Source organism: Aspergillus uvarum, assembly GCF_003184745.1.
Source record: "Aspergillus uvarum CBS 121591 unplaced genomic scaffold BO82scaffold_100, whole genome shotgun sequence".
NCBI lineage: Eukaryota > Fungi > Ascomycota > Eurotiomycetes > Eurotiales > Aspergillaceae > Aspergillus > Aspergillus uvarum.
The window spans coordinates 26,213-48,055 of record NW_020291397.1 but is presented as its reverse complement, the minus strand read 5'-3'; the positions used below and the strand labels follow the sequence as shown (position 1 = coordinate 48,055).

General features: G+C 52.7%; 6 protein-coding genes across 6 annotated transcripts; 4 read left to right on the top strand and 2 right to left on the bottom strand.

The window, feature by feature from the left end:
* Window positions 1–80: 80 nt before the first annotated feature.
* BO82DRAFT_348280 (GDP-Man:Man(1)GlcNAc(2)-PP-dolichol alpha-1,3-mannosyltransferase) lies at window positions 81–1,794 on the top strand. Its single transcript, XM_025633820.1, has 2 exons — window positions 81–1,028; window positions 1,117–1,794. The coding sequence occupies exons 1-2, from the start codon at window positions 194–196 to the stop codon at window positions 1,722–1,724; spliced, it is 1,443 nt and encodes a 480-aa protein (XP_025486115.1). The 5' UTR covers window positions 81–193; the 3' UTR covers window positions 1,725–1,794.
* Window positions 1,795–2,279: 485 nt separating this feature from the next.
* BO82DRAFT_359627 (uncharacterized protein) lies at window positions 2,280–4,298 on the top strand. Its single transcript, XM_025636618.1, has one exon. The coding sequence runs from the start codon at window positions 2,753–2,755 to the stop codon at window positions 4,127–4,129; it is 1,377 nt and encodes a 458-aa protein (XP_025486114.1). The 5' UTR covers window positions 2,280–2,752; the 3' UTR covers window positions 4,130–4,298.
* A 4-nt stretch (window positions 4,299–4,302) lies between these two features.
* BO82DRAFT_387694 (MFS general substrate transporter) lies at window positions 4,303–6,899 on the bottom strand. The gene is made up of 3 exons (XM_025638327.1): window positions 6,326–6,899; window positions 5,332–6,253; window positions 4,303–5,267 (listed from the first exon to the last, which is right to left on the bottom strand). The coding sequence occupies exons 1-3, from the start codon at window positions 6,595–6,597 to the stop codon at window positions 4,602–4,604; spliced, it is 1,860 nt and encodes a 619-aa protein (XP_025486113.1). The 5' UTR covers window positions 6,598–6,899; the 3' UTR covers window positions 4,303–4,601.
* Window positions 6,900–7,726: 827 nt separating this feature from the next.
* On the bottom strand, window positions 7,727–11,927 carry BO82DRAFT_407594 (inositol polyphosphate kinase KCS1; the record flags this gene model as incomplete). The annotated part of the gene is made up of 2 exons (XM_025639642.1): window positions 7,727–9,665; window positions 9,733–11,927. 2 exons carry the CDS (start codon window positions 11,925–11,927, stop codon window positions 7,727–7,729), a joined length of 4,134 nt encoding a protein of 1,377 aa, XP_025486112.1.
* A 4,694-nt stretch (window positions 11,928–16,621) lies between these two features.
* BO82DRAFT_379221 (DUF614 domain protein) lies at window positions 16,622–17,706 on the top strand (the record flags this gene model as incomplete). The annotated part of the gene is made up of 2 exons (XM_025637674.1): window positions 16,622–17,411; window positions 17,471–17,706. The coding sequence occupies 2 exons, from the start codon at window positions 16,622–16,624 to the stop codon at window positions 17,704–17,706; spliced, it is 1,026 nt and encodes a 341-aa protein (XP_025486111.1).
* Window positions 17,707–18,294: 588 nt separating this feature from the next.
* Window positions 18,295–21,578, top strand: BO82DRAFT_437041 (PalH/RIM21 family protein). The gene is made up of 2 exons (XM_025641164.1): window positions 18,295–18,751; window positions 18,878–21,578. The coding sequence occupies exons 1-2, from the start codon at window positions 18,643–18,645 to the stop codon at window positions 21,091–21,093; spliced, it is 2,325 nt and encodes a 774-aa protein (XP_025486110.1). The 5' UTR covers window positions 18,295–18,642; the 3' UTR covers window positions 21,094–21,578.
* The last annotated feature ends 265 nt before the right edge of the window (window positions 21,579–21,843 follow it).

The window sequence follows — 21,843 nt, the reverse complement described above, 5'->3', positions numbered from 1 at the left end:
ATCACATGACACAATCTAATCAGCTTATCAGCTGAACCGATAGTGGCCGCGTGTACTCTTCCCCTAACACAAAAGCTATACAAAGATTCTCCCATTGCGCATGGGATGGCCGCTCTCTTCTCGTTTCCTTCCTAGCCAGTCAACTCCTCCCTGCCGGTAGTAGCCCATCTTGTTGGGCACTCGCGATTCCACCATGTCGTCCCCAAGCCCCCGCCTCCCTAAAATCACCATCATCCACCCGGACCTCGGCATTGGCGGCGCCGAACGTCTGATCATCGACGTGGCCCTTGCCCTCCAGAACCGCGGCCACCGCGTCACGGTCTACACCTCGCACCGCGACAAGTCGCACTGCTTCGAGGAGGCCCGCGACGGGACCCTCGACGTGCGCGTCCGCGGCAACACGATCTTCCCCGCGCACCTCGGCGGCCGGTTCCACGTCCTCATGGCCATTGCGCGCCAGGTGCACTTGACTTTGTCATTGCTGGGGGAGGCTCTAGACGACGATGATAAGGCCGGGCAGGAAGAGGAGGAGATCTTTATCGTCGATCAAGTCCCCGCCTGCGTTCCGATCCTGAAGACTTGGGGTGCGAGCAGAAGCACTAACAAGAGCAGCAGCAAGCAACGCATTCTCTTCTACTGCCATTTCCCGGATCAGCTGCTCGCCTGGAGAGATGAGAGTAGTGGGGGACTGTTGCGGGTGATGAAGACGCTGTATCGGGCGCCGTTCGATTGGTTCGAGGGATGGGCGATGAGTGCGGCGGATAAGGTCGTGGCCAATTCGCGGTTTACGAGGGGGGTCATCACGGGGGTCTTTGGGGCGGAGACGCTCGGGGAGTTGAGCGTGGTTTATCCTTGTGTGGATACTGCGGTTACCGGGGAGAAGAAGACGGAAGAGAAATTGTGGGGTGGGAAGAAGATCTTGCTGAGTGTGAATCGGTTTGAGAGGAAGAAGGATATGGCGCTGGCGATTCGGGCGTATTTTGGGCTTGGCGCGGAGAAGAGGCTGGGGACGCGGTTGGTTATTGCTGGTGAGTTTGGGTTCTCCTTACCTTTACTGTTACTCTGCGGGGAGGGTGGATTTTAGGTGTTGCGGTGGGCTAATGTGATGTGATGTAGGAGGTTACGATAACCGCGTCCAGGAGAATGTGCAGTACCACAAGGAGTTGGATCAGCTGGCGACGAGTCTGGGATTACAGACTGCAACGGCGAAGACGGTCGTCTCGGCGCTCTCCGTTCCAGACTCGATCGACGTGCTCTTCTTGCTCTCGGTGCCCACGGCCTTCCGCGATACTCTCCTGCTGCAGTCCAGGCTGCTCCTCTACACGCCCGTCAACGAGCATTTCGGCATCGTGCCGGTCGAGGCCATGCGCGCGGGGATCCCCGTCCTCGCGTCGAATACTGGTGGGCCTCGCGAGACGATCGTCGAGGGTGAGACGGGCTGGCTTCGGGATGCGAAGAACGACGCCGAGTGGACGGCGGTCATGGATAAGGTGCTCTACGAGATGGATCAGACGGAGTTGGATCGCATGTCGGCTGTGGCCAAGAAACGGGTCGAGAGCGAGTTCTCGCTTACTGCGATGGGCGAGAAGTTGGACGAAGAGATCGGCCAGATGCTCCGCAAGGAAAGGCCGCCATTCAGTGGGTTCCAGCAGGTCCTGGTGGTTCTGGCTCTCCTGGTCGCTGTCTTTGCCGTCTTGGTTACCGTGCTTCTCAGGTTGCATTGATTTGTTTCTGCTAATCTAATACCCTTTTTGCAATGTACAGTTTATTAGAATTTGATTGCTCATTTGTTACATGGCCGATGCTTTTCCCCATATACTGTATAGTATAGAATAGATATTGATTCACGTGATTGCGCGCATCGGACGTGACGTCGCGACACGTGCCGCCGGCGGGCCTTGGATCTCTTATCCTCCGCAATCGTCGTTGGCGGTTTCTTGCCGACTCTATCTCAAGACGCGACACAATGCCAGAGATCATCAGTCTTCTCTCCTCGACACCCCCTCCCCCTCTTCCTCCAGTTGACCGCCACGAACTTTCTTCCGCAAGACGAGCTCATTCCTCTCCGCCCGGCGCCGCATCCTTCGCCGACGACGTCGACCTCTCTGCTTTCACATGGGAGGACGATCTCGACCTTGACCACCCGTCCAAGCGTCGACGTCTAAGCCATGAAGCGCCTCCTCCTCCGCCTCCCCGATTCCGGCAGCCATCCCTCCCCAAGCCCAGGAATAATCTATTCCTGTTCTCCGACGAAGATGTGATCTTATCCTCCGAAGGCCCAAGGCCAGGTCCAAGTCCAGGCCCCGGCCCCGGTCCCAGCCCCACCCTTCCGAAACTCCCAGTCTGGAATGGAGAATCAGATCCGATTTTCTTCACGTTGTCTGCCCCAGACCTCAGGGACACTACGCTTGTTGCACGGCAATCTCCTCCACCTACCACAGATGCCATCGCAATCGACGTCAATGATTACGATGATCACGAGCGAATGCCCGCGACCGGGTCAAATAACCACCGAGAGAACATCGAGGATTTCAGCGACCAGATCCAATTTCCCGACATCAACGAACTGCTTGAACGTCCGAGACCCCCACCGACGGCCGGCACATTCTCCAGTCGTACGGCGGCTCTACTCGCCAACCTCGAGCGACCACAAGGCGGTAGTGCCACGGGCAGTACTTCCACAACAACGACAGCAAGCAGACGGCGCAAGAAAGATCGAGCTACGGAGGACACCATCGAAGATGACGATGAAATGGATGATCCAGCCACTACAGCAACCACCGCCCGGGGCAAATCCCAACGCAAAACCACCGCCACCACACGCACCACCGGCACCGGCAAGGACGCCAAAGCCCGGGAACGCGAGGCGGCCAAGGCGCAGCGCGAACAGGAGCGGCAGCGGGAGAAGGAGCGCAAGCAGAGACTCAAGGACGAGAAGGCCCGGGAGAAACAGCTTGCCGCCGACATCGCGGAGGTCAATAAACTGAAAGTCACGAAAAAGGAGTCGACGCCGGAGATGATGATCGACCTCGCCTCGACGTTTGAAGGGACGAGTGTCGGAAACCAGATGACGGAGTTCATGAAGCATCTCGGGGTGGAACAGTCGTTCTTCGCCAGTGCAATCCCCAACGTCGTGCGATGGCGCCGCAAGGTCAAAGCGACCTACAACGAAGCCCTTGGGTACTGGGAACCCTGCGCGCCGCACATCCGCGACGAGGACGAGCATGTGCTCTGCCTCGTGCCGGCGCAGGAGTTCGTCGACATGGTCTTGGCGCCAGGTACTCCGGACACAACCCTCGAGCAACACATCCAGACGCTGAAAACCACCTACCCCAACCGCACCCCGATCTACCTGATTGAAGGTCTCACCATCTGGCTACGCAAGAACAAAACCTCCCGCAACAGAGCCTACGTAGCCGAAGTCCGTCGCCAGTACGACAAGGCCGCAGCGGCATCAGCAGCAGCATCCAGCAACCCCACCACCACCACAACAACAACAACCACCCGCCGCACCCGCAAGAAACAACCGGCCAACAAACCCGAAACCACCCCGCCCATCGACGACGACACGATCGAAGACGCCCTCCTCGACCTCCAAGTCACCCACGCCTGCCTGATCCACCACACCGCCGCGCCCGCCGACTCGGCCGAGTGGATCAAGAACTTCACCGAGCACATCTCGACGGTCCCCTACCGGCGCGAGCGCATGGCCGCCAACGACTCGGCCTTCTGCATGGACGTCGGCCAGGTGAAGCCCGGCGAGAACCGCTCCGACACCTTCGTCAAGATGCTGCAGGAGGTCAACCGCATCACCGCCAGTATGGCCTACGGCATCGCCGAGCGGTACCCGAGCGTGCTGGACCTGGTGCAGGGGATGCGTCGCGAGGGGCCGGGCTTGTTGGAGGATGTCAAGGTATGTTTCCCTCTCCCCCTCCTCCTCCGTATTGCGGTGTGGTGTATGAGCCTTGTGGCTTTTTGGGCAAATGTGGACATGCTGACGTTACGGGTTGTTTACCAGAAATCCGCGAATAAGAACGGCGCGCTGACAGATTCGCGGATCGGGCCGGCGGCTAGTCGGCGGTTGTATAAGGTGTTTATGGGGATGGATCCTTCGTCTACGGATGTCTGATCCGCTAACCAGTTGTTGGAGGCGATTGGCTAGGGCTCGGTACTGGGGGTTTACCTAGTTGGGTGGTTGCGCGTTGTGCAGTGCTAATCTGTACCCCCTAGGTGGACTAGGGTATTGTGAGCATTATTAGATTTTCCTTCTGGTTGGCGTGGCGTTTGCATGGACGATGAAGGGTCTTCATGAATTCAATTGTTATAACGAACCACAAGCACATAGATGCCACACACACTCATGACCCTAGAGTGACAAGCTAATTTCAAAACAACCTTGGACAATAAATCAACTACACCAAAAGTGACACAAGGCTATGCTCAGTATGCATGTGGCTGAGAACCAATTGCCAAAAAGCCAATGCCAGGGAAACGAAAAAGGAAAACCCCGATCTATATACCAAATATGTCATACCTTAAAGATCAGCGCTTTCCAGACTGGAAAAAATGAAGAACCAGATGGTAGATGGCAATAGCCGGCCTCAAACGACCACCCCGCGTCGCCGCCAATGCCGCCAGGCAGCCAACCAGGCTCCGATGGCCACCCAGACGCTCACGGTGCAGCCCACCGCCCAGAGCCCGTAGCACCACCAGCCGTGACACTGGCCGTCGGCCGTGCCGTTGCCGCCGTCCGTAGCGTCCTGGTAGCCGCGCGAGTAGATCAGGCCCCAGGCCGCGGCGCCGGCGGCGGGGACCATCGCGACGATGCCCCAGTTTGTCCCGAAGTTCTCGACGCCCCAGACCACGGAGATGATGATGGGCACCAGGGAGAAAGCGCTGCCGTATCCGAGGCCGACCAGGGCGGTGGTGATGTGGGTGAGAGCCGGGTACTCGAGGGGCAAGGGGGAGGCGAGGAGGAGGTAGCCCAGGGAGAGGAGGAATGCGGAGGGGAGGAGGAACGCAAGGCGGGTGAAGGTGACTCGGTTCCGCGGGTCCGTCGGGGATGCCGGCCGATTGATGTCCGGGTTGCCTCCGGGCAACAGGTGGCGGGCTTGCGGGGCGAAGAAGTCGGAGAGTGAGCCGGTGAGAAGTCGGGCGATTGTCGAGGTCAAGGCGACAGTGGTGACGTGCGTGGAAGGAAGGCCCGCGGGGGACGGGGCATTGGGGAGGTTGGTGATGGGGGTCAGGGTTTGTACGATTGTGCCCAGCTGGAGAGAAGTGAGTATGCATGCCAGGTTTAGGTTTGTTTCTGAGGGGGAGGAAGGTACATACATTGTTGATGTAGGCCTCGCCAGGCCCAGTAACCAAGAAGAAGCCCACGGCAAGCCACCACATGGACCGGTCTGCAAGAAAAACCTTGGTCTCATAGTTCAAAAGCCAATGCTTCTTCCTGCGTTCCTCCTCTTCCCGTTGCTTGTCCAGTCTTGCTGCTTCCAGCTCCTCTTCCGACCGTACAAGTGTGCGTTCCTCATCCGAGTCGCCCACATCGTCGGCCTGTGAGAATGTCCCGTACGCCGACCGGACCTCGTCTCTCGATCGGAAGAACTCGCTTTCTTCGAGAAGCCCGCTCCTCTCGAGTTCTTCCACCGCGTCATCGATGAATTTCTCTTCATCTTCCTCCACGATCTTCAAAGCGAAAGTACCGACGACGCCGATGCAAAGCAACAGCAGAGCGAGGAAGACGAAGTACCTGTACACGTCGACATCGCCACGGCTGCCATCCTCGTTGGGTTCATAGAGCAAGTATGTTCCAACTTGGCTCTGCCACATGCCACTAAGCCCAAACCCAGCAATCGGAACGGCCAGCATGATGCCCTTGTGCTTGCCCCGGCCGAAGTTCTTCGCGCATGTTGTTACCGCAGCCAGATACATGCAGCTGGTGGCGGTGCCAATGGCAATGAAAGCCACGATCATCACCCAGAACGGCCAGCCTTGGCCACCAGCATCGGGCGGCGGTCCGCTCCGGTAGGCAAAGGCAGCGAGCAGGTAGCCGGCCCCGAACACGATCCCGGAGAGCAAAGCAAGAGGTGACGGAGAGTATCGGTCGCAGAGGTACCCAAACAGTGGGACGGGGAGGTACATCGAGACCTCCGCGGCGATCGAGACCGCGTTGACCCGGAGCTGGGTATAATGAAGGCGGGTCAGCAGAAGGGGACCATAGAGAGAAAAGGCCGTGATGCTCCCAGCTCCCAGACTGATAATGATTTGAATAGCTTATTAGCCAGAGTTCCGCAGACGGTCGTTTTACACAACAACTAGACCTTACCAGGTAATCACCCCCCATGCGAAGCTGCCAATTCGGATGACTTCCTTAGCCATCTTCTTGCGATCGCGCTCGAGGATCTCTTCCACCACATCGTTCAGCAGCCCGTCCTCATCGTTGGCCACGGCGAGTCTTGATACTGGTCGTGACCGGATAGCTTCGTGCTCCTCCGCGTCTCCGTCTCCGCCGGCATCGAGCCCATCTAACAATGGGCGGTGTGAGTCGAAGTCTCGTTTGTCGATGATTGAGACGGTTTGGCCATTGGATCCTGTCATGCTGTGTTTCGTTCTTCAGAGGCTCCAAGACGCAAAAAGGGGGAAAGACTGCGTTGAAGCAGCAAGCCAGACAACAAGGCGTGGATGCGAATGTGACTCCTCAGGTGGAGGCGGACTATCGTCATCCGCGGGAAAGGACCGACAGTGGTTCAGCGAGAGATCGTCCAGGAAACTCTGGACAGCTGAGGCTATCAGATGAGCAGAGATTGCTACTGTGCCAGAATTAGAGAATGGCAGTCAGTGTAGGCTAAAAAATCCCATGGATTGAAGATGGAATTGCCGAAACAGTAGCTAAGCTGTCGGTCGGGGGGGAGATGAGAGTCGAATGAAGGGGAAGCCAAGCCGAGGAATGATGCGCGATTAGATAAGGCCCGCGCTGCCTTATCGCCGGAGCACGTGATTGCACCATCCATTGCGCAATTCAATCCAATCTCCCCTTGCACATACCTAGGTAGAAAGCGCTGAACTATCTACTGCACCAACCAACCACCTTGCCTCGCCTGGCCAGCCTATACTCAAGCCCTAGAATGACAAAGACCTAAAGTAGAGTGTGAATTATGAGTTCTTGTCTAGCTACTGCGCCCATATGTATGTACACAAGTACTGTACCACAAGTCTCGAATATTACCCTGTCAGACTGATTTGAAAACAAAAGGAAGGAAAAAAGAACAAAACCACAATTAATGACCCCAGAGCTTTGCACCTACTTCCAGGAGGTATAGAGCAGTAAAACATGTCCAAGAAAGGAGCAACCGGAAATGACCATCGGACAGAAAACACAGACAATGCAACGAACGGGTCTGAAAAACAATTTCATACATGCCATATGAATATGACTGCAATACAGAAACCTTCCCCTACCATGCTCCAGGCATGAATAGACGAAGAACTTGATTAGGTAGCATAGTGCCGTTATGATTCGTCAAAATCGTTTCGCTTGCCACAGGATGACAGACCATAGCTGTCAGTTATTGACAGCATTTCCACTGTCACGAGGCCCATCCCCGCATTACATGGTTGGGCAGAGCACCGGATAAGGTGTGGAAATGGTGAGAGGTTGAGTCGAGGCAGATAATCAAAGGAAAAGGTCTTCGCTCGGGGGAATCATTCCAAACACGAATATCAACCACTAGAAACTGACCTCGCCGGGGTCACTCTCCATGACGTTTTCGTCCCAGAACCGCTCCGATGATTCGTCTTGGTCCGAGTGTCGAGATCCGAGGGCAATCGCCTCACCCTCGCCTCTTTCTATGTAGTCGTCGTGGCTGACTTCCTTCAATATCCGTTGAAAGTACATTCGTAGAGTCCGAAGACCGCGCAGATAGCCACGATCGATATCGTCGGGATGCTGGGGCGGACAAGGGGCATCGGGAGAGATCTCGTCCTCGCCTGTGACACAGTTTGCAAAGTCCACGATTTTCAGCTGCACATCTGGATAACCATCATCAGAGCTCCGACGTTGCAAGTGATCTCGCATGGTGCCCGACCCTGACCGACCATTGACTTGAGTAGCTCCATCTGTTGGATTTGGGTCACCATCGTAGAGGATCAGAAGGCTGCTAGCATACAGGCGATAACGCTTGAGCCTTCTGATCATGTTCTCCAAGCGTGCTAGTTTCTCAAGGATGACGGGAATCTTCTTCGTCACACTTCGCTGGCTAGCGCCGTCGTAAAGAAATCGTGTAAGAGCATCCTGGAATTCTCGCCCAGCCTTTAGGTCGCGACCAAAGTATTTGTCCTCGAATGAGTACTCTTGTTTTTTTACATTCCACGTTTGCATGCCACACAAGCGGACACCTAGCTGCTGGGAAGTTGTTGACTGGCACTTGCGTCGTTGGGATTTACGCTTCTTCTCATCAGCCTCAATGCCGTACTGACGTGTTCCCATCTTTAGATCGAGGACGCAAGGCTTGTTCATGCCGGCTGTCAAATCCTCCAGCAACAGAAAAAATTGAACCCTGTCATCCTTCCGTGTCTGCGCTTCTTTGGGGTTGGAGGGGAGCAGTAGATGATCGTCATGCCTAGAGGCCTCCTCCGAAGGTTCATTCAAGGTCTGATCGACAGGCTTGGCGGCAACAGCAGTCTTGGAGTTGGGGAGAGGCGGCCCGAATTGGTCAGTCATCCGGCGTCCTGCTGGCGATTTGACAGATATATCACCCTCCATAGGGAAGACGCCGTCTTCCTTGTCGCCTCCGTACCCATCGTCGTCGAAGAACAGCAGCTCGCCTCCACCTTCTCCAGAGCCTAAGCTACCCCGTCTCTGCAATCCGCTCCCTGAACGGCGGCGTCTCATGGGCCGAGTTCGCGAAAGTGAACTAGCACGTTGGGGTGACTCTTCGGTTCGGACCTTCTCGAGTCGATTGTGGCCTGCATCCAAGGCCGTAGATGCCGATGAAGACAGCCCCGGTCCATCGTTTGTCTGCTTTGCAATATCGATGCCAGCAGCGAGCGTCGGGGCATCTTCAACGGAAGCGGTACGACGACTCAAAGCTCGGTCTTCAGAGAGATTGACTCTACGGCGAATGCCGTCCGATGATGTCCTTGGCAAGTTCAGATGACCACGTGCGTGGCGTCGATGATGGTGCACAGCAGGGGGACTGAAGACTTCACGGAGTACTTGCTCTTGCAACTGTCTGTTGACAGTTGTCGCGCCCCACTGCTTCTTTTTCAGCACCTGGGGAGATAATGGGCCATCGGCCAAGCATTCATGTCCGTTTTGTCGGCTTGACATGGATTCAATTCCAGTCGAGAAGCGTCGCTGCGTCATCGACCCATCAGCAGTCCTTGGACGCTGACAATAAGAGAATAGATCTGCTGGAATGATATGTCTGTTGTTTTCCAGTATCACCTGCGGTATGATGCCGGTGACCTGCTTCTGGCTGAAAATACGTGGCTGATTTGTGTCCTTAGAAGGGCATGAGCTACTTGCAGCCGTTGAGTCTTTGTTGTCAGCAGGGTGAGGATTGTTCGCAGTATGGTTGGTGTCTCTGTGTTCTCCATTGGTTTTAGTCGGATCCTTGGGTCGCTTTGGTGTCTTTGAGAAAGTGACATTGAGAACGCCGATGTATCTAGGGACAGTGTAAGTGGAACGTCGTAATTACTTGCGGACATGAACAGGTGACATTAAATACGCACCTTGGCAGAAACATCAGCATTTCGGGGTGTCGGCGCTCAATGCGCTCATAGAATTCATTTTCCCTGTTGTTGAGCTGTTTGCATACAGCCCGTCTAGAGAATCGGAATACGGTCGTATGGCCACCCACTTGATGACGATAGGGTTTGAGCTCCACTGCGCCGAGGGGTGCGGCGTTACTATGCTTGCGCCGCGCACGAGGAAATCTTGGGCCTTGGGTGGGGGTAGCAGTGGGCGTGACATCAGCTTCGTCTGTCAAGCTCGATTCCTCGTCTCGAACGGACATCCCACTATCGTCAGCGGATGCAAATTCAGATTCGCATGTCGAATAATAATCAGTGGTGCGCTCGGGAATGGAAGCAAGAGACTCTTCATTAGGTTCTTCTATGGGAGCACTCTGCATGCCCTGTAGGTCGCCGTGGAGGATTCTACTTTCATTTTTAGAGCGAAGAGATATGTCCACATGATTACCTTCCAGGTCATCAGAAACATGTCTCTTTGGCATCCGAACGTGGCCATTCTGCGCAGTCGAGATATCGATCGGAGCCCCACCATGTTCATTGTCCGCATACGGCGGGATGGAATCGACCTCTTCTGAAATCGTGACACGCTCATGGGGAAAATAGACGGCAGACGATATTTGTTCATCCTCTTCCTCTTCCAAAGGACGACGCTGTTCCCGGTCTGAGTCAGATCCGGACAGATGTGAACCCAGAATGCCGTGGCTTGCATGGTCTTTGGAGAAATAGTCTCGCCCTCTCTCGGCGTATTGGGTGGGAATACTCCGTGAAAAGGAAGTGCCACGCGCTCCGCCGGGTGTGAGGTGAAAGTTGCGGATCTCCTCTAGAAGGCTTCGAGGTAGAGCCCGAGGTTGTGATTTCTTGACATTGTCCCCATGCCTCATCTGGCTTATATCGCTCTCTATACTTGGCAAAATCAGTGGAGCATCAGCGAGCGATAGCTGCGACAAACTCTTGGTGTTTCTGAGTTCCCCTTCGTCGGACGGAAAGGAAGCCTCCAGCGGGGAGTCACAATGCTCTAGGGCGAAGCGAGGCTCCGAATGAGTGACCCGGTGGTGTGGATCATTCAGCTCTGCGGGGTCATCGTGTCTGCCTGCGCGCTCCTCTCTTCTTTTACGATCAGGAGAGGTAGTGTTTTCCTTGAACAAGCCCAAGTAGTGACTCGACTTACGGCTGCGCACATGAGAAGCGGGTTCCGCATTTGCCAAGTTGGCTTCAATTGATTGCTCGACTCTGCCACGCCGGCTGCGACTCGAACTTCGTTCCAGTCTGTTCTCACGTGCACCCTCATGTGGTTGCGACATAGACCAGGCATGGTGGGCTGTGTCGACACTGGTCACAGGGGAGTGCACGCCAGGCGAAGAGACAGAGGAGTGTATGGGCGGCAATGGCGGTAATGGCGCATCATTAAGGGAGGCCGACAAAAGGCTGCGATGGGCTAGATGATCCGCCGAAGCAGCCGGCTTGTTAGCAGCACCATCAGAAAAAACTTTTCTAAGGGGTTGCAAGCTCTCCCAGGCAGAGAATGGGGCACTGCGATGTGCCAGCCCCGATTGCTCGTCCACAATAGCGTCCGAGTCTACCGGGAGCAGAGGGGTAGAATGCGGGACCGCCGGTGGAAGCAAAGAAGGAGTGTCTAGCGGATGCTTCCTGCGGACGTCAACTTCCATGTGGGAGGTGCCGACGCGATTAGAGCGGGGAATGACCTTGTGAGGAGAATCCGAAGAAGCAAAAGCAGACACATCCTCAAGCAGAGGAGTCAAACTTGCGGGTGGTTCATGATTTGTATCTTCTGAAGGCGATAATCGCGGGGTGATGCTAGGATCGGTCTCGGAAGGGAGATAATGAGTTGCGAAGATGCTATCTCTTTCAGACAACTGTGGGCTATGAGAGCGGTCGGGACGGGACAGCCTTTCCACGGGGGCTGCAGTGGGCCGTTTTAGAGGAAAGGTAGAGGTGGGCTTAGCCCATTGATGAGCCGTGGGAGATTCTGCGCGGGATGGAGAAGGAGCTTGCTGGGCATCTTGATGTATGAGCTGGCTCCGAGTATCGTTGTGGCGCCGCTGCTGGTCGCGCGGGAGGTCGGGCCCTTCAGAGCAATCATATTGGGCAGATGAATCAGGTGTCACCAGGGGTCCTGACCAGGTATTGTCTGTCGCAGATGGAGGTCTTGACATGGGGAGGACATTGGTCGGGATGCACGATGAGGACAGGGTGGGAAAGGAGCCGAGAAGGAGAAGAAACGCTGTTGGGGTTGGAAGAATATGGTTGGGTGTTTCACTCGGGGGGGGAGGCGGGAGAAAGGGAGCTGGCGTCACTGGGGTTTAGCAACTGGAGACGATCGAGAAGATCAAGAAACATTAGCCACGTTCTGGGGCGTAGACACCTTACAGGCTGGAAAGACTTTGAGTGGGGATAGGTCTCTTCTCTTTTTTCCTTTTCTTTTTCTTTTTCTTTTTTTGTTCTTGGTCAGGGTCCGGGAAGTTGGGAACTCACTGACAGGCACGAATGAGGCGTTATCGTGGCTTGGAAAAGAAGTAGTACTGGGTAATAAGGTCGGGGGATGGGGAGGGAGAGAGTCGGAATGACGGAGGCGAACTATTCTAGACTAGCTGGGGAAGAGGAGGAAGTACCGTACCTAAGAAGTCGGTAATCTTCTAGGGCAGTAAGGCGCAGTAGCCGGAGCAGAAGCAGGAAAAGTGAGGAGTAGGAAGCAGTAAGCCGCAGGAGTACGGAGGTAGTTGCAGCGGTAGTGTAGTAGCAGCAGCAGTTGACAAACAGACAGTCAGTCAGTCAAGTAGTTCAGGCAGCCAGATAAATTGAAGAAAGATACTCCGTCTCAAAACAGTAAAGCAGGGAAAGGTCCAATTCAAGGTTAGGTAGTAGTTAGTAAGTCCGGAGTAGTAAGAAGTAGGTAGTAGTAAGGAAGAAGGAAAGGGAAGGGATCCAAAGGAAGAGAAGCGTTTGGCTGAACCAACAAAACGACAAATGACGCGGATCTTCGTCACCGCCTTTGTGGATCCTCGTCTTTTCAAGTTATGACTGGTCACTCTCCCCAAAGGAAAAATGATAAGCAACAATGGTGGATGTACGGAATAGTCTAAGGAAATGGAAAAGGAGTCCAGAGCAAAAATGGGAATTCAATTCAAAAACCTTAACAAAAAGAAAAAAATATGTTAGTTAGAAACCAGAGGAGGTGTCCGGAGTACGGAGTAAGAAAAGACAACGATAGATGAAGGTTGTTCCTTATTCTTCTCCTTATTTCTTCTTCTACAGCCACCACTTTTAGATGTTTTGAAAATATCCTCCTGCTTTACACCAGTCACATACTAATCCCTATTTAACTAACTATTAGCCACTAGATAGCTAGGGAGGATCGAGCAGATGAGAAAATCAAGAATCATCTGCCAGGATACTTGGGTTCCCAATTATATCACTCTGTGTATCCCTGGATCCAGATGCCTCAAGGAGGAATAGGAAATGATTTAGCTAATAGGAATCCTCCAATCTAGCAGGTGATTGTGAAATGTAGGTACTGAAACCTTGCGGAGGAGGCAAATTCTCTCCGCAGTACGGAGAATCATTCAAGTGGCTTAGAAAGTGGGTGTCTCCTCCCTACTCCCTATTCTTAGCACCTCCCTACAGGTTATTAGTATGCAGCAGTCCTCCCCAAGTAGAGAATTTTATGGTAGGAAGCTCAACAGCATGTCCTCGTCTGGTAATTCCTCGATGATGACCAGATAATTTCATGCTGAGGTCCCGTGGATGATCTCTGGCATATGATTGATGGTCGATAAGAACTTAAACCCTAGCTTTCTTGAGTCTTGTCTTCGATTCAACCAGCCTACAGCAAGGGCTGTCGGGACACTCGGAATGCAGCTATGACGATAAAGGTACTCGATCGGCTACGCTTTGGATTGAGGGAATTGTTGTCAGCAATACATATTATGAGCACTCTCAGACACAGGGCGCAGCAGAGTCCATCACTGGTGAAGTACTCCGTACCTAAGATGCGCTTCCCTGAATATGTGACCTGTCTTCTCGGGCAGCATGCTACACCCTCTCCATACTTGCGATGAGGTATTAATATGTGCAACCGTCTTGTACAACCTCATTGTTTTTTTTTGAGGGATCTTCGACTCGCCTTGCATATGTACAGTACCGAGTTCTCGGACCCCGGTGGGGATACGATTGGGGGAATCCGCTAGATGCGATGCTAGGCCGTCCGATAAGCGATAGAGACCGGTATAAGTAGGCCATAGGGAAGGGATGAATTGATAAATAGATAAGATATCCTCCCACTCCAAATCCATTGTTTTACGGAGTACATACTGCACATGCCTGCGTGAGTTGTGATAACCATTAGATAAGGTCGGAAGAAAGGAGAAGTTGCACAATATAGGTACATCGGTTGTCGCCAGGCAGTCAATACTATATCTCAGAAGAGGGATTTGTATTGAGTGCTGGGCTATAGCTTCTCCACCCCCGCCGCATGACCCGTTCCGCATTGGATCCCAGACCCTCCCGTTGGATCTACCAATCAATGAAAAACGTGATCGCCCGGCTGGTCAATGGTGTCAATGGCGGAATGGCCTCTTTCATACAAAGTACCTCAGGCATCAAGACCGTCGACTTTAGTGCCTTATCCTGGAATTCACTCAAAGACCCCAGATCCACCCTCAAGTTTCATTTTCATTTATTATTCCCAGCTTGCAAACTGTGAAGTTTCTGTATGCCATCCTATGCGCTTTTCCTCAGGATCCAGAGTCGGACCTGCACGGCTTGGGCCAGAACGACTAGAAATGTTGACATCTCATCACTTTCTCGCCTATTCGATAGGTGCTATCGCACGCAATCTGCATGCTGCGAGTGAAGAACGCCGCAATTGTACGGAGACCATGAGCTCGTATGCCATCTTGGACTAAAATGACCTTATCAGTCCTTGTGCGTGTCATTCTATGGATACAGTAAGTTGGCTGCATGCCGGGCGAACCTTGGAATCTCATCCAACTGCTGGAGCTCTTATCCCTGATCTGCATCTCTGCCGCTTGTCTCTGGAATCTCTGGGTGCAATATCACTCGAAGTGAATTCATCAGCAAATTCCTCAACAAAGGGCGGCCACCAATGCCTTGCATGACTGGATTTAGTGTCCTGCTGGTGCCCTTAGGTCTGTCTTATCAGGAAGGGATTAATGCTTGGGCAACTCAACTGGGGGTGTGGGTTTTAACTTTGGTGCTTCACCTGATCGATTCAACCTTCGAGCCCTCAGAATACCCCCTAAAGTTTCGCTCTTGGCGGTAGGACGGAGCACTTGCGCGACTTATTCTCCCTCACAATCAAAACAAATATCACCACTCAGCTCATTATACTCTATGCTTATAAGATAGTTCCACAGCTCTATTCCAATGAGCCGAGGATATTATCTTGTCTTTCCAGTTTCGAGGTTGCCTGATTATGCATCAAAACAGCTTGCCTTACACATCTGGGTCTCCAGTCAATTGGATGTTCTGCTCCATTGTGAGACATATTTCGCCCTGACAATTAAATATAGGTCTCGGTTTATTTACACTCAACCCTCTTTGATCAGCTTATAGTGAGTACAAGAACAAACTACAGCGCCATGTGTACTGTGCAGTGTGTATCCGCCCAAGCCATCGATCTTTCAGTATTGAGTTCATTAGCAATGTGAAAGATAGTCAATTTTTTCTACTGATTCCACAAACCGTCGCTTCAGTTCAGTCGGTATAATGGCAGCGTAAAGGATGTAGAGAAGGAAGACACTTGTGATTCTTTTGTACTATAACTATGTCAGGTGGGAACAAGTAACTACTGCACATCTTCCTGTCATGTGATGGATGGCGCCTGCACTCAGCGGCTATTTCACACGGGGAAACGGGGAACCTTCCCCAGACCGCATCGCCTGAGCACCCGAACGAAGTACAGTACGACCTCCATGGATATGAAACATCTGAGTTAATCGATCGTCAAGTGCGGCGCAATTTGAATCAACAGCCATGCTTCGAAGTCGATGCTCAGGTACGGAGTATTGGACATGCCACCCACCCAGCGGTCCCCAATCCCAATCAACCAGCAACAGCGAAAACACCCAGCTTCGACCTGTCAATCCCGTCTACTTTTGAGTCCAATCATCCATTGTCTCATTTCACTGGAGCGTATCTTATCGGCACGCTAAGGGATGTGCCAGTGGCTGGTGGCAAGATTCTACATTCCTGCGGTGCAATTTCCTGGTTTCCTCCAATGCCATTGGGACTTGAGCGCTTCGGCTGCCATCCCTAATGTGACGGCGCCGACCGTGATGTGACGAGACGTGCTTAAAGGCGCAACGGGAACTTCCGAAAGATCACCAAGCCAACCGAAGCGGTTGCTGGTGTGAAAGGTCCCAGATAGGTGCAGCCTAAGGACTGTCCGGCGCAACGACTACCCTGATATTTGAACCTCTGGCCATTTAGATCCTGGTCTCCCCGCTACAACGTTGTCCATCTCACGCGCTCTAAACTCCACCCCGGGAATTCGTTCTCCCAATGCAGGCTACACATAATGCAGTTACCTCCCACATTGCTCTTGCGCCCTTTCTTATTCTGCTTGCATCTCGAGATCTTGTCTTTTCTGAAATAGATGCCTTCCGCGGATCACTTCCGGGGAGGGCCTGTCTCGCTTCAATACATGTAGTATCTCACGGAAAGACTACATGCGAGCAATGAATTCGAACCGTCGCTACTTTCCCTTCAGAGCACAGCTTAGAGAATTCATCTCATGCCCACCTAGAGCTGGAAACAGATCACAGGAATTGCAAACCGTCAGGATTCAAAGAGGATTCTTAGCGAACGCAAGTACCAGATAGTCGTCAAAATGAACAGGCAACTCCAACTGGATACATCCAATCTGGGAAATTTGGACGGTGGGAATCAAAGATATTCCTTTCTTGCAACGCCACTGGAGATGCATGCTCCCGGAGGAGTGATCAGGCAGACAGCCTTGCCAACGAGCCCACCGAGCAACCTCCCAGCAGTACAGAGGAACGTGATAGAACAGACACAAACACCTTTAAACGAGAAAACGCAGCACTTGAGTGACGATGTGAGCCCCTATGCTTATTCAGGCGGGCCTAATATCCAGCATCATCCTGCAAATTATGCTCCATTTGCCGATGAGACCCCTCAGCCGGCCAAAGCTGAAGCAGTGGTGCCTGACTACTCGTATGCACACCCTCCGCAAAGTCCAAGGCCGCTTCCAGTCAAAGTCAACCCGGAAGCCTCAGGACAGGTATTGGAGAGTCATTCCACGGCAGTTGCACCAGACACCAACCCATTGAATACAACTCCACTACCTCAATTTCCTCCTCCAGTTGCATCGAACACATCTGTTACACCACTAGCACATGAAATCATGGCTTACCATCGGCCGGGACAAATTTTACACCCTAATCAAGCCATTGAAGGGGGCTCGTGGAAGACCAGTTTATGTGGCTGTACAAACATTGGCTCGTGCTTTCTGGGCTTGTTTTGCCCTTGTATCTCATATGGGAAAACCCAGCATCGATTGCAGACAATGTCCCGGGGAGACGACCCCACGAACATGCTCGGATATAATGTCTGCAATGGATCATGTACAGCAATGGCCCTGTTTTGCGGCTGTCAATGTGAGTAGAAATTTTTCAGCTGCAACTCTTTCGTGCGTCAAGCTGACCCGGCATCTTAGGGCTACTGGCTACAATCCAGCACCGGCGAGTGCGCAAAGCTTACAAGATCGAAGGCGATTTCATATCCGACTGCATTCGAGCAACGTGCTGCACGTGCTGCACTTTGATCCAAGACGAAGTCGAGATCATCAAACGAGAGGACGAACGCGAAAGGCTCGCCAGAGTTTCTGGAGCAGCTCTGGTATCACCATACTTGGCTCCAGTACAAATGTCGTACGGGCCACCGCCCAGATGATAGTCTAGTCATACATATAGCGTAATACTCTCGCGAGAGACAATGTATATACTCGAATCCGCCCCACAATGCAATATATTATCCTTTATTGCGACAAAAGGCAGAGAACACGAGGCATTGGATAAGTATTCGACTAAGCGGTGTCCTCGCCTAGCAAACAAGTGTGCATACTGACATATATGTCTGATAATCCTATCACAGCTTAAAATCAATTCACTATATTCTACTCTCTGCTTCGTACTACTATGCTCCATATGTACATTATGACCTGTCGCATGCCACAAATACAAGCCTCGATAGTTCCGTCTTGGGGCATGATATATATCGATCATCGAAATAGATAACACCGTCCTGTCTCGAGATATTTCTGACCTCTTGAGTGACGTAAATTCAAGTTTCGGTAGTATTATGCTGACTCCTTAAGTCCTACTCTAGCTTGCTTATAAGAGGGAGAATGGAACGAGGACGTCATGTTTTTCTTAGTGATGATGGTCCGGACCACCCCCCCCCTTTTAGGCGGTGAGCCCTGGACGGGGAATCTGGACCGCGGTGGCGGTTCTTCTGTCGGACTTCACCTTCGACCAAATACAAGTCTGGTTCATAGATCTGTCTCAGTTGCTCATTTTGTCAATCTTCGGCGCTATTCCGAGCCCTTCCACTGTGTGCGATATCTGCTGCGAGACCCACCATCAAGTCGAAGCATCCCCCAGTACGAGGTCCTTTACAGACGAACACGATCGCTCCGTGCTTTGCTCGCATTTCCCCGACCGTCGGCAATCGATAGAGCGCCTCCGACCTATCGCCATTATGGGTGTCTGAACCTGCTGTGTGACGACAAGTTCTTACTGGCATTGATGACATTTCCTACATATGATTTTGTGGCGTGTGAGGCCTGCTCTGATCGCGACCTGAAACGTCCTGGTAGCCTGTTCGACTATGGAGAATGACGGGCACCTGGCCCCTCGCCAGATTTGGGTTCAGCCAACGACAACTACAACCAGGACATATGAATCAGGCTGTACTCCGTTTCTACTACCTAGCGATGGTATGTCAAGGCCAAATAGTCTTGGGGGAAGGCAACCTCCCTCGACCCCGGATGGTGGCACATGCCTCCCCTCACTTTCTCCGTGCTAAGACATTGAAACTGATGCGGATTCGGTGCTTCAACCAGGCCATGTTTATTTGAATCGCTCCTATGCGATCACTTTGACCGAAAATGCGATCTACGAACCGGTTTGTACCAGTACTGCAACTGCCACGCAACATGCTGTCGCGGCGCTTGACACCACCGACCCCTTTTACTCTTCGGTAGCGCCTCAACTGTACGCTATGGGCTGCACGACTGTGGTCAGTTACTTGCTCGTCATCATTCTTCTCATTACGCCGCGCACGTTCTATGTTGGTGGTCCCGGTGGTGGTGCGAACTTATTGGGAAGGCGCGGCATGATCACCGGTTCATACAGCGGGAATTCTTCAGTGGTTGGCGTGGGTGGTCGACCTTGGCTACAGAAAGTCGCAGCGCTGCTGGTAGCTGTATCACTCACAATCGCTACAGTGGATTCATTCCGGGTCGCCGAACAACAGTATTATTATGGGTACTCTGACGCTGAGGCATTAGCGGACGAAGTCATTGATGGGATGGAGATCCGAGTTGTTCGAGTCATTTCGAGCACGTTTCTCTGGCTTGCCCAAGTTCAGACTTTAATTCGCCTCTTTCCCCGGCACAAAGAGAAGGTCATGATAAAGTGGGCAGGATTCGCCTTGATCGTGTTCGATACCACATTCAGCATCCTGGATAAATTCCTGGTGAAATCTCATACCACGCGTCCGCGACTATACGAAGACGCGATACCGGCTTTGAGTTACCTTTTTGAGCTTGCTTTGAACTTGCTCTACGCTGCCTGGGTCATTTTCTATTCTCTCTCGAAACACCGATTCGCTTTCTTTCATCCGAAAATGAGGAACATTTGCTTGGTGGCTCTTTTGTCTCTGTGCGCCGTCCTTATTCCGGTCGTCTTTTTTGTTCTGGATATGGCGAAGCCGAAGGTTGCCGGGTGGGGTACCTATGTCCGATGGGTTGGATCAGCTGCAGCGAGTGTCGTTGTCTGGGAATGGGTGGAACGGATCGAAGCTCTGGAAAGAGATGAGCGGAAGGATGGTATCTTGGGACGGGAGATATTCGATGGAGACGAAATGCTCGAAGTGACTCCTTCAGAGGAGGTCGATTGGCCTCGTTACAACCCCAACAACAATGATCGCGGCGGTGGTGCTGGCATGTCCTCTGGTTGGGGAGGTATGATGGGCTTGGCTCATCGTCCTCTGCGAACCAGAGGTGGGCGCAATTGGCAGTCTAACTTGGAGAACCAGACAAATATTGCATCCGCTGACGCTAGGCGCCGGAGGATTGTTTCGCGGCCTACCCCTCCACCTGCGGCCCTCACCCCCATCAGTCGGGCCGATACTACAAGTGCAGCCAGTACCGTGTACAACGTGCATTATCACCCCGTATCCAGTCCGACGCCACCAGTTGCCATGCCACATATGGAAGAGGAAGAAGAGGGGATGGACGATGAACTGGCTGCGAAGGAGATGGCAACAGCTATGGAGAGCCAACAAGCTGATCTAATTCATAATAGATTGTCGGAGCAGCAGACCAGAGAACAATCTCCTCAAATTGTTCAATTGGACAAAGGGTGGCGAACTTTATTGAATCCATTCAAACGAAGGCGCGCATCTCTGCCAAGGGAGGTTGCTTCAGCACAGGCCGGGGAAGAAGCCCCTGGATCGCATCCTGCTGGAGAAGATAATCCCCTCCCCGACCTTCCTTCGGACGACAGTGACGATGAGCACAACCCTCGGCCCAATCGAGCTGGAGCTTTTTTCCCGATCCCGAGACGATTGCGACCCGGTTCTGGACGTCAGGGCTCAGATTCTCCATTACCAGTCACTGTCATCCCTGCGAGACGGCGAGGACAGCAAACCTGGTCGCCGCAACATTTCAATGATAGTGGTATTTTAGAAACGACAAATTCCAGCCAACGGACTCCCTCGGGGCGTCTTGAAGGTCGTACGGACCTGCCTTTGAGAGTCATCCAGCCACAAACCCGAAGCGCTGCCCCTTGGAGCGTAGACGATGGCAATATGTATCAGGAACTGCGCTATGATCCCGAGGCAGCGGCTCTCGTGGGCTTTGATGATTTTCGCCCAGATCAAGCCCCAACTCCTGCTGCCTATCTCACTTCGGAGCTAGCTCTGGACGACAACATTGGTGAACGCCAACCAACGGGTGCAGATAGGACTTCAACAGATCCAACCCCTCCGCCACAGTCTCCCCATGCTCAATCGAACGGCACTCCACCGACTGGTGATGCTCGATCTCAGCAATGAATTGACATCATACCACACTAGGGCTCATATGGCTCATATTCCTCCTGGTTCTGCTTTTTGTTTTCTCGGGTTAATGCTTACATGGATGCTTGAATTAGCGGGGAGTATCGGATTTGAACATGATCTTTCTATATATCACGGTCATCTTTTTGCGCCCATCAAATCGTTTGAGCTAGTGTCTGACAGCTCCTTATTCGGCTGCTATACACTCACTGTTCTCCTTTCGCCTACTCAAAACCGGCTCGGGTCGGAGCCATCTCAAAAAAGTGTTGCTGATGTTCTAGGCCTTCTCACACCTTCGAAATACCTCGCCGTTATCGAAGATCCCTGGCGCAGTTTTGTTCAAAAAAAGATACCCCTTGGGATGCATGTACTACAGACTTTAATATACGTATATATCATTATTTTGGATTTTGTGTCTCCTGAAGAACATTTCTGAGTTTTATTGGGAATTGAGCATCTGTTGAGCATTTGTTGAATGCGCATCGGCTGGCATTGCACGTCTTTCCTACTCATATTTCCTCAGATCATTATCGATTCAGTGACTCAGTTTTCGCTTAGGATCGGAAGCAAGTACGTAAGGACAATTGCGGTCCAGCCCGCTCTGCGTCCCACTCACCCAGAGCCAACTTCCACCTCCATTGGCCTCAACAAGCATACTATACTATACTAATACTTTAGAGGCTTTGCGATGAGATGGGAAGTCGGCAAATTTGCAAGCACGCCATCTTGCACGTCAATGATGCTTGA

Excerpts from the sequence above, each read along its gene's own strand:
- BO82DRAFT_359627 (XM_025636618.1), top strand. The coding sequence starts at position 2,753 with ATGGATGATCCAGCCACTACAGCAACCACCGCCCGGGGCAAATCCCAA.
- BO82DRAFT_387694 (XM_025638327.1), bottom strand. The coding sequence starts at position 6,597 with ATGACAGGATCCAATGGCCAAACCGTCTCAATCATCGACAAACGAGAC. Across the intron at positions 6,254-6,325 it reads GCATGGGGGGTGATTACCTG|TCTGGGAGCTGGGAGCATCA; the intron begins GTAAGGTCTAGT and ends AATCATTATCAG. Across the intron at positions 5,268-5,331 it reads GCGAGGCCTACATCAACAAT|CTGGGCACAATCGTACAAAC; the intron begins GTATGTACCTTC and ends ACTTCTCTCCAG.
- BO82DRAFT_437041 (XM_025641164.1), top strand. The coding sequence starts at position 18,643 with ATGGAGAATGACGGGCACCTGGCCCCTCGCCAGATTTGGGTTCAGCCA. Across the intron at positions 18,752-18,877 it reads GTTTCTACTACCTAGCGATG|GCCATGTTTATTTGAATCGC; the intron begins GTATGTCAAGGC and ends TGCTTCAACCAG.
- BO82DRAFT_348280 (XM_025633820.1), top strand. The coding sequence starts at position 194 with ATGTCGTCCCCAAGCCCCCGCCTCCCTAAAATCACCATCATCCACCCG. Across the intron at positions 1,029-1,116 it reads GACGCGGTTGGTTATTGCTG|GAGGTTACGATAACCGCGTC; the intron begins GTGAGTTTGGGT and ends GATGTGATGTAG.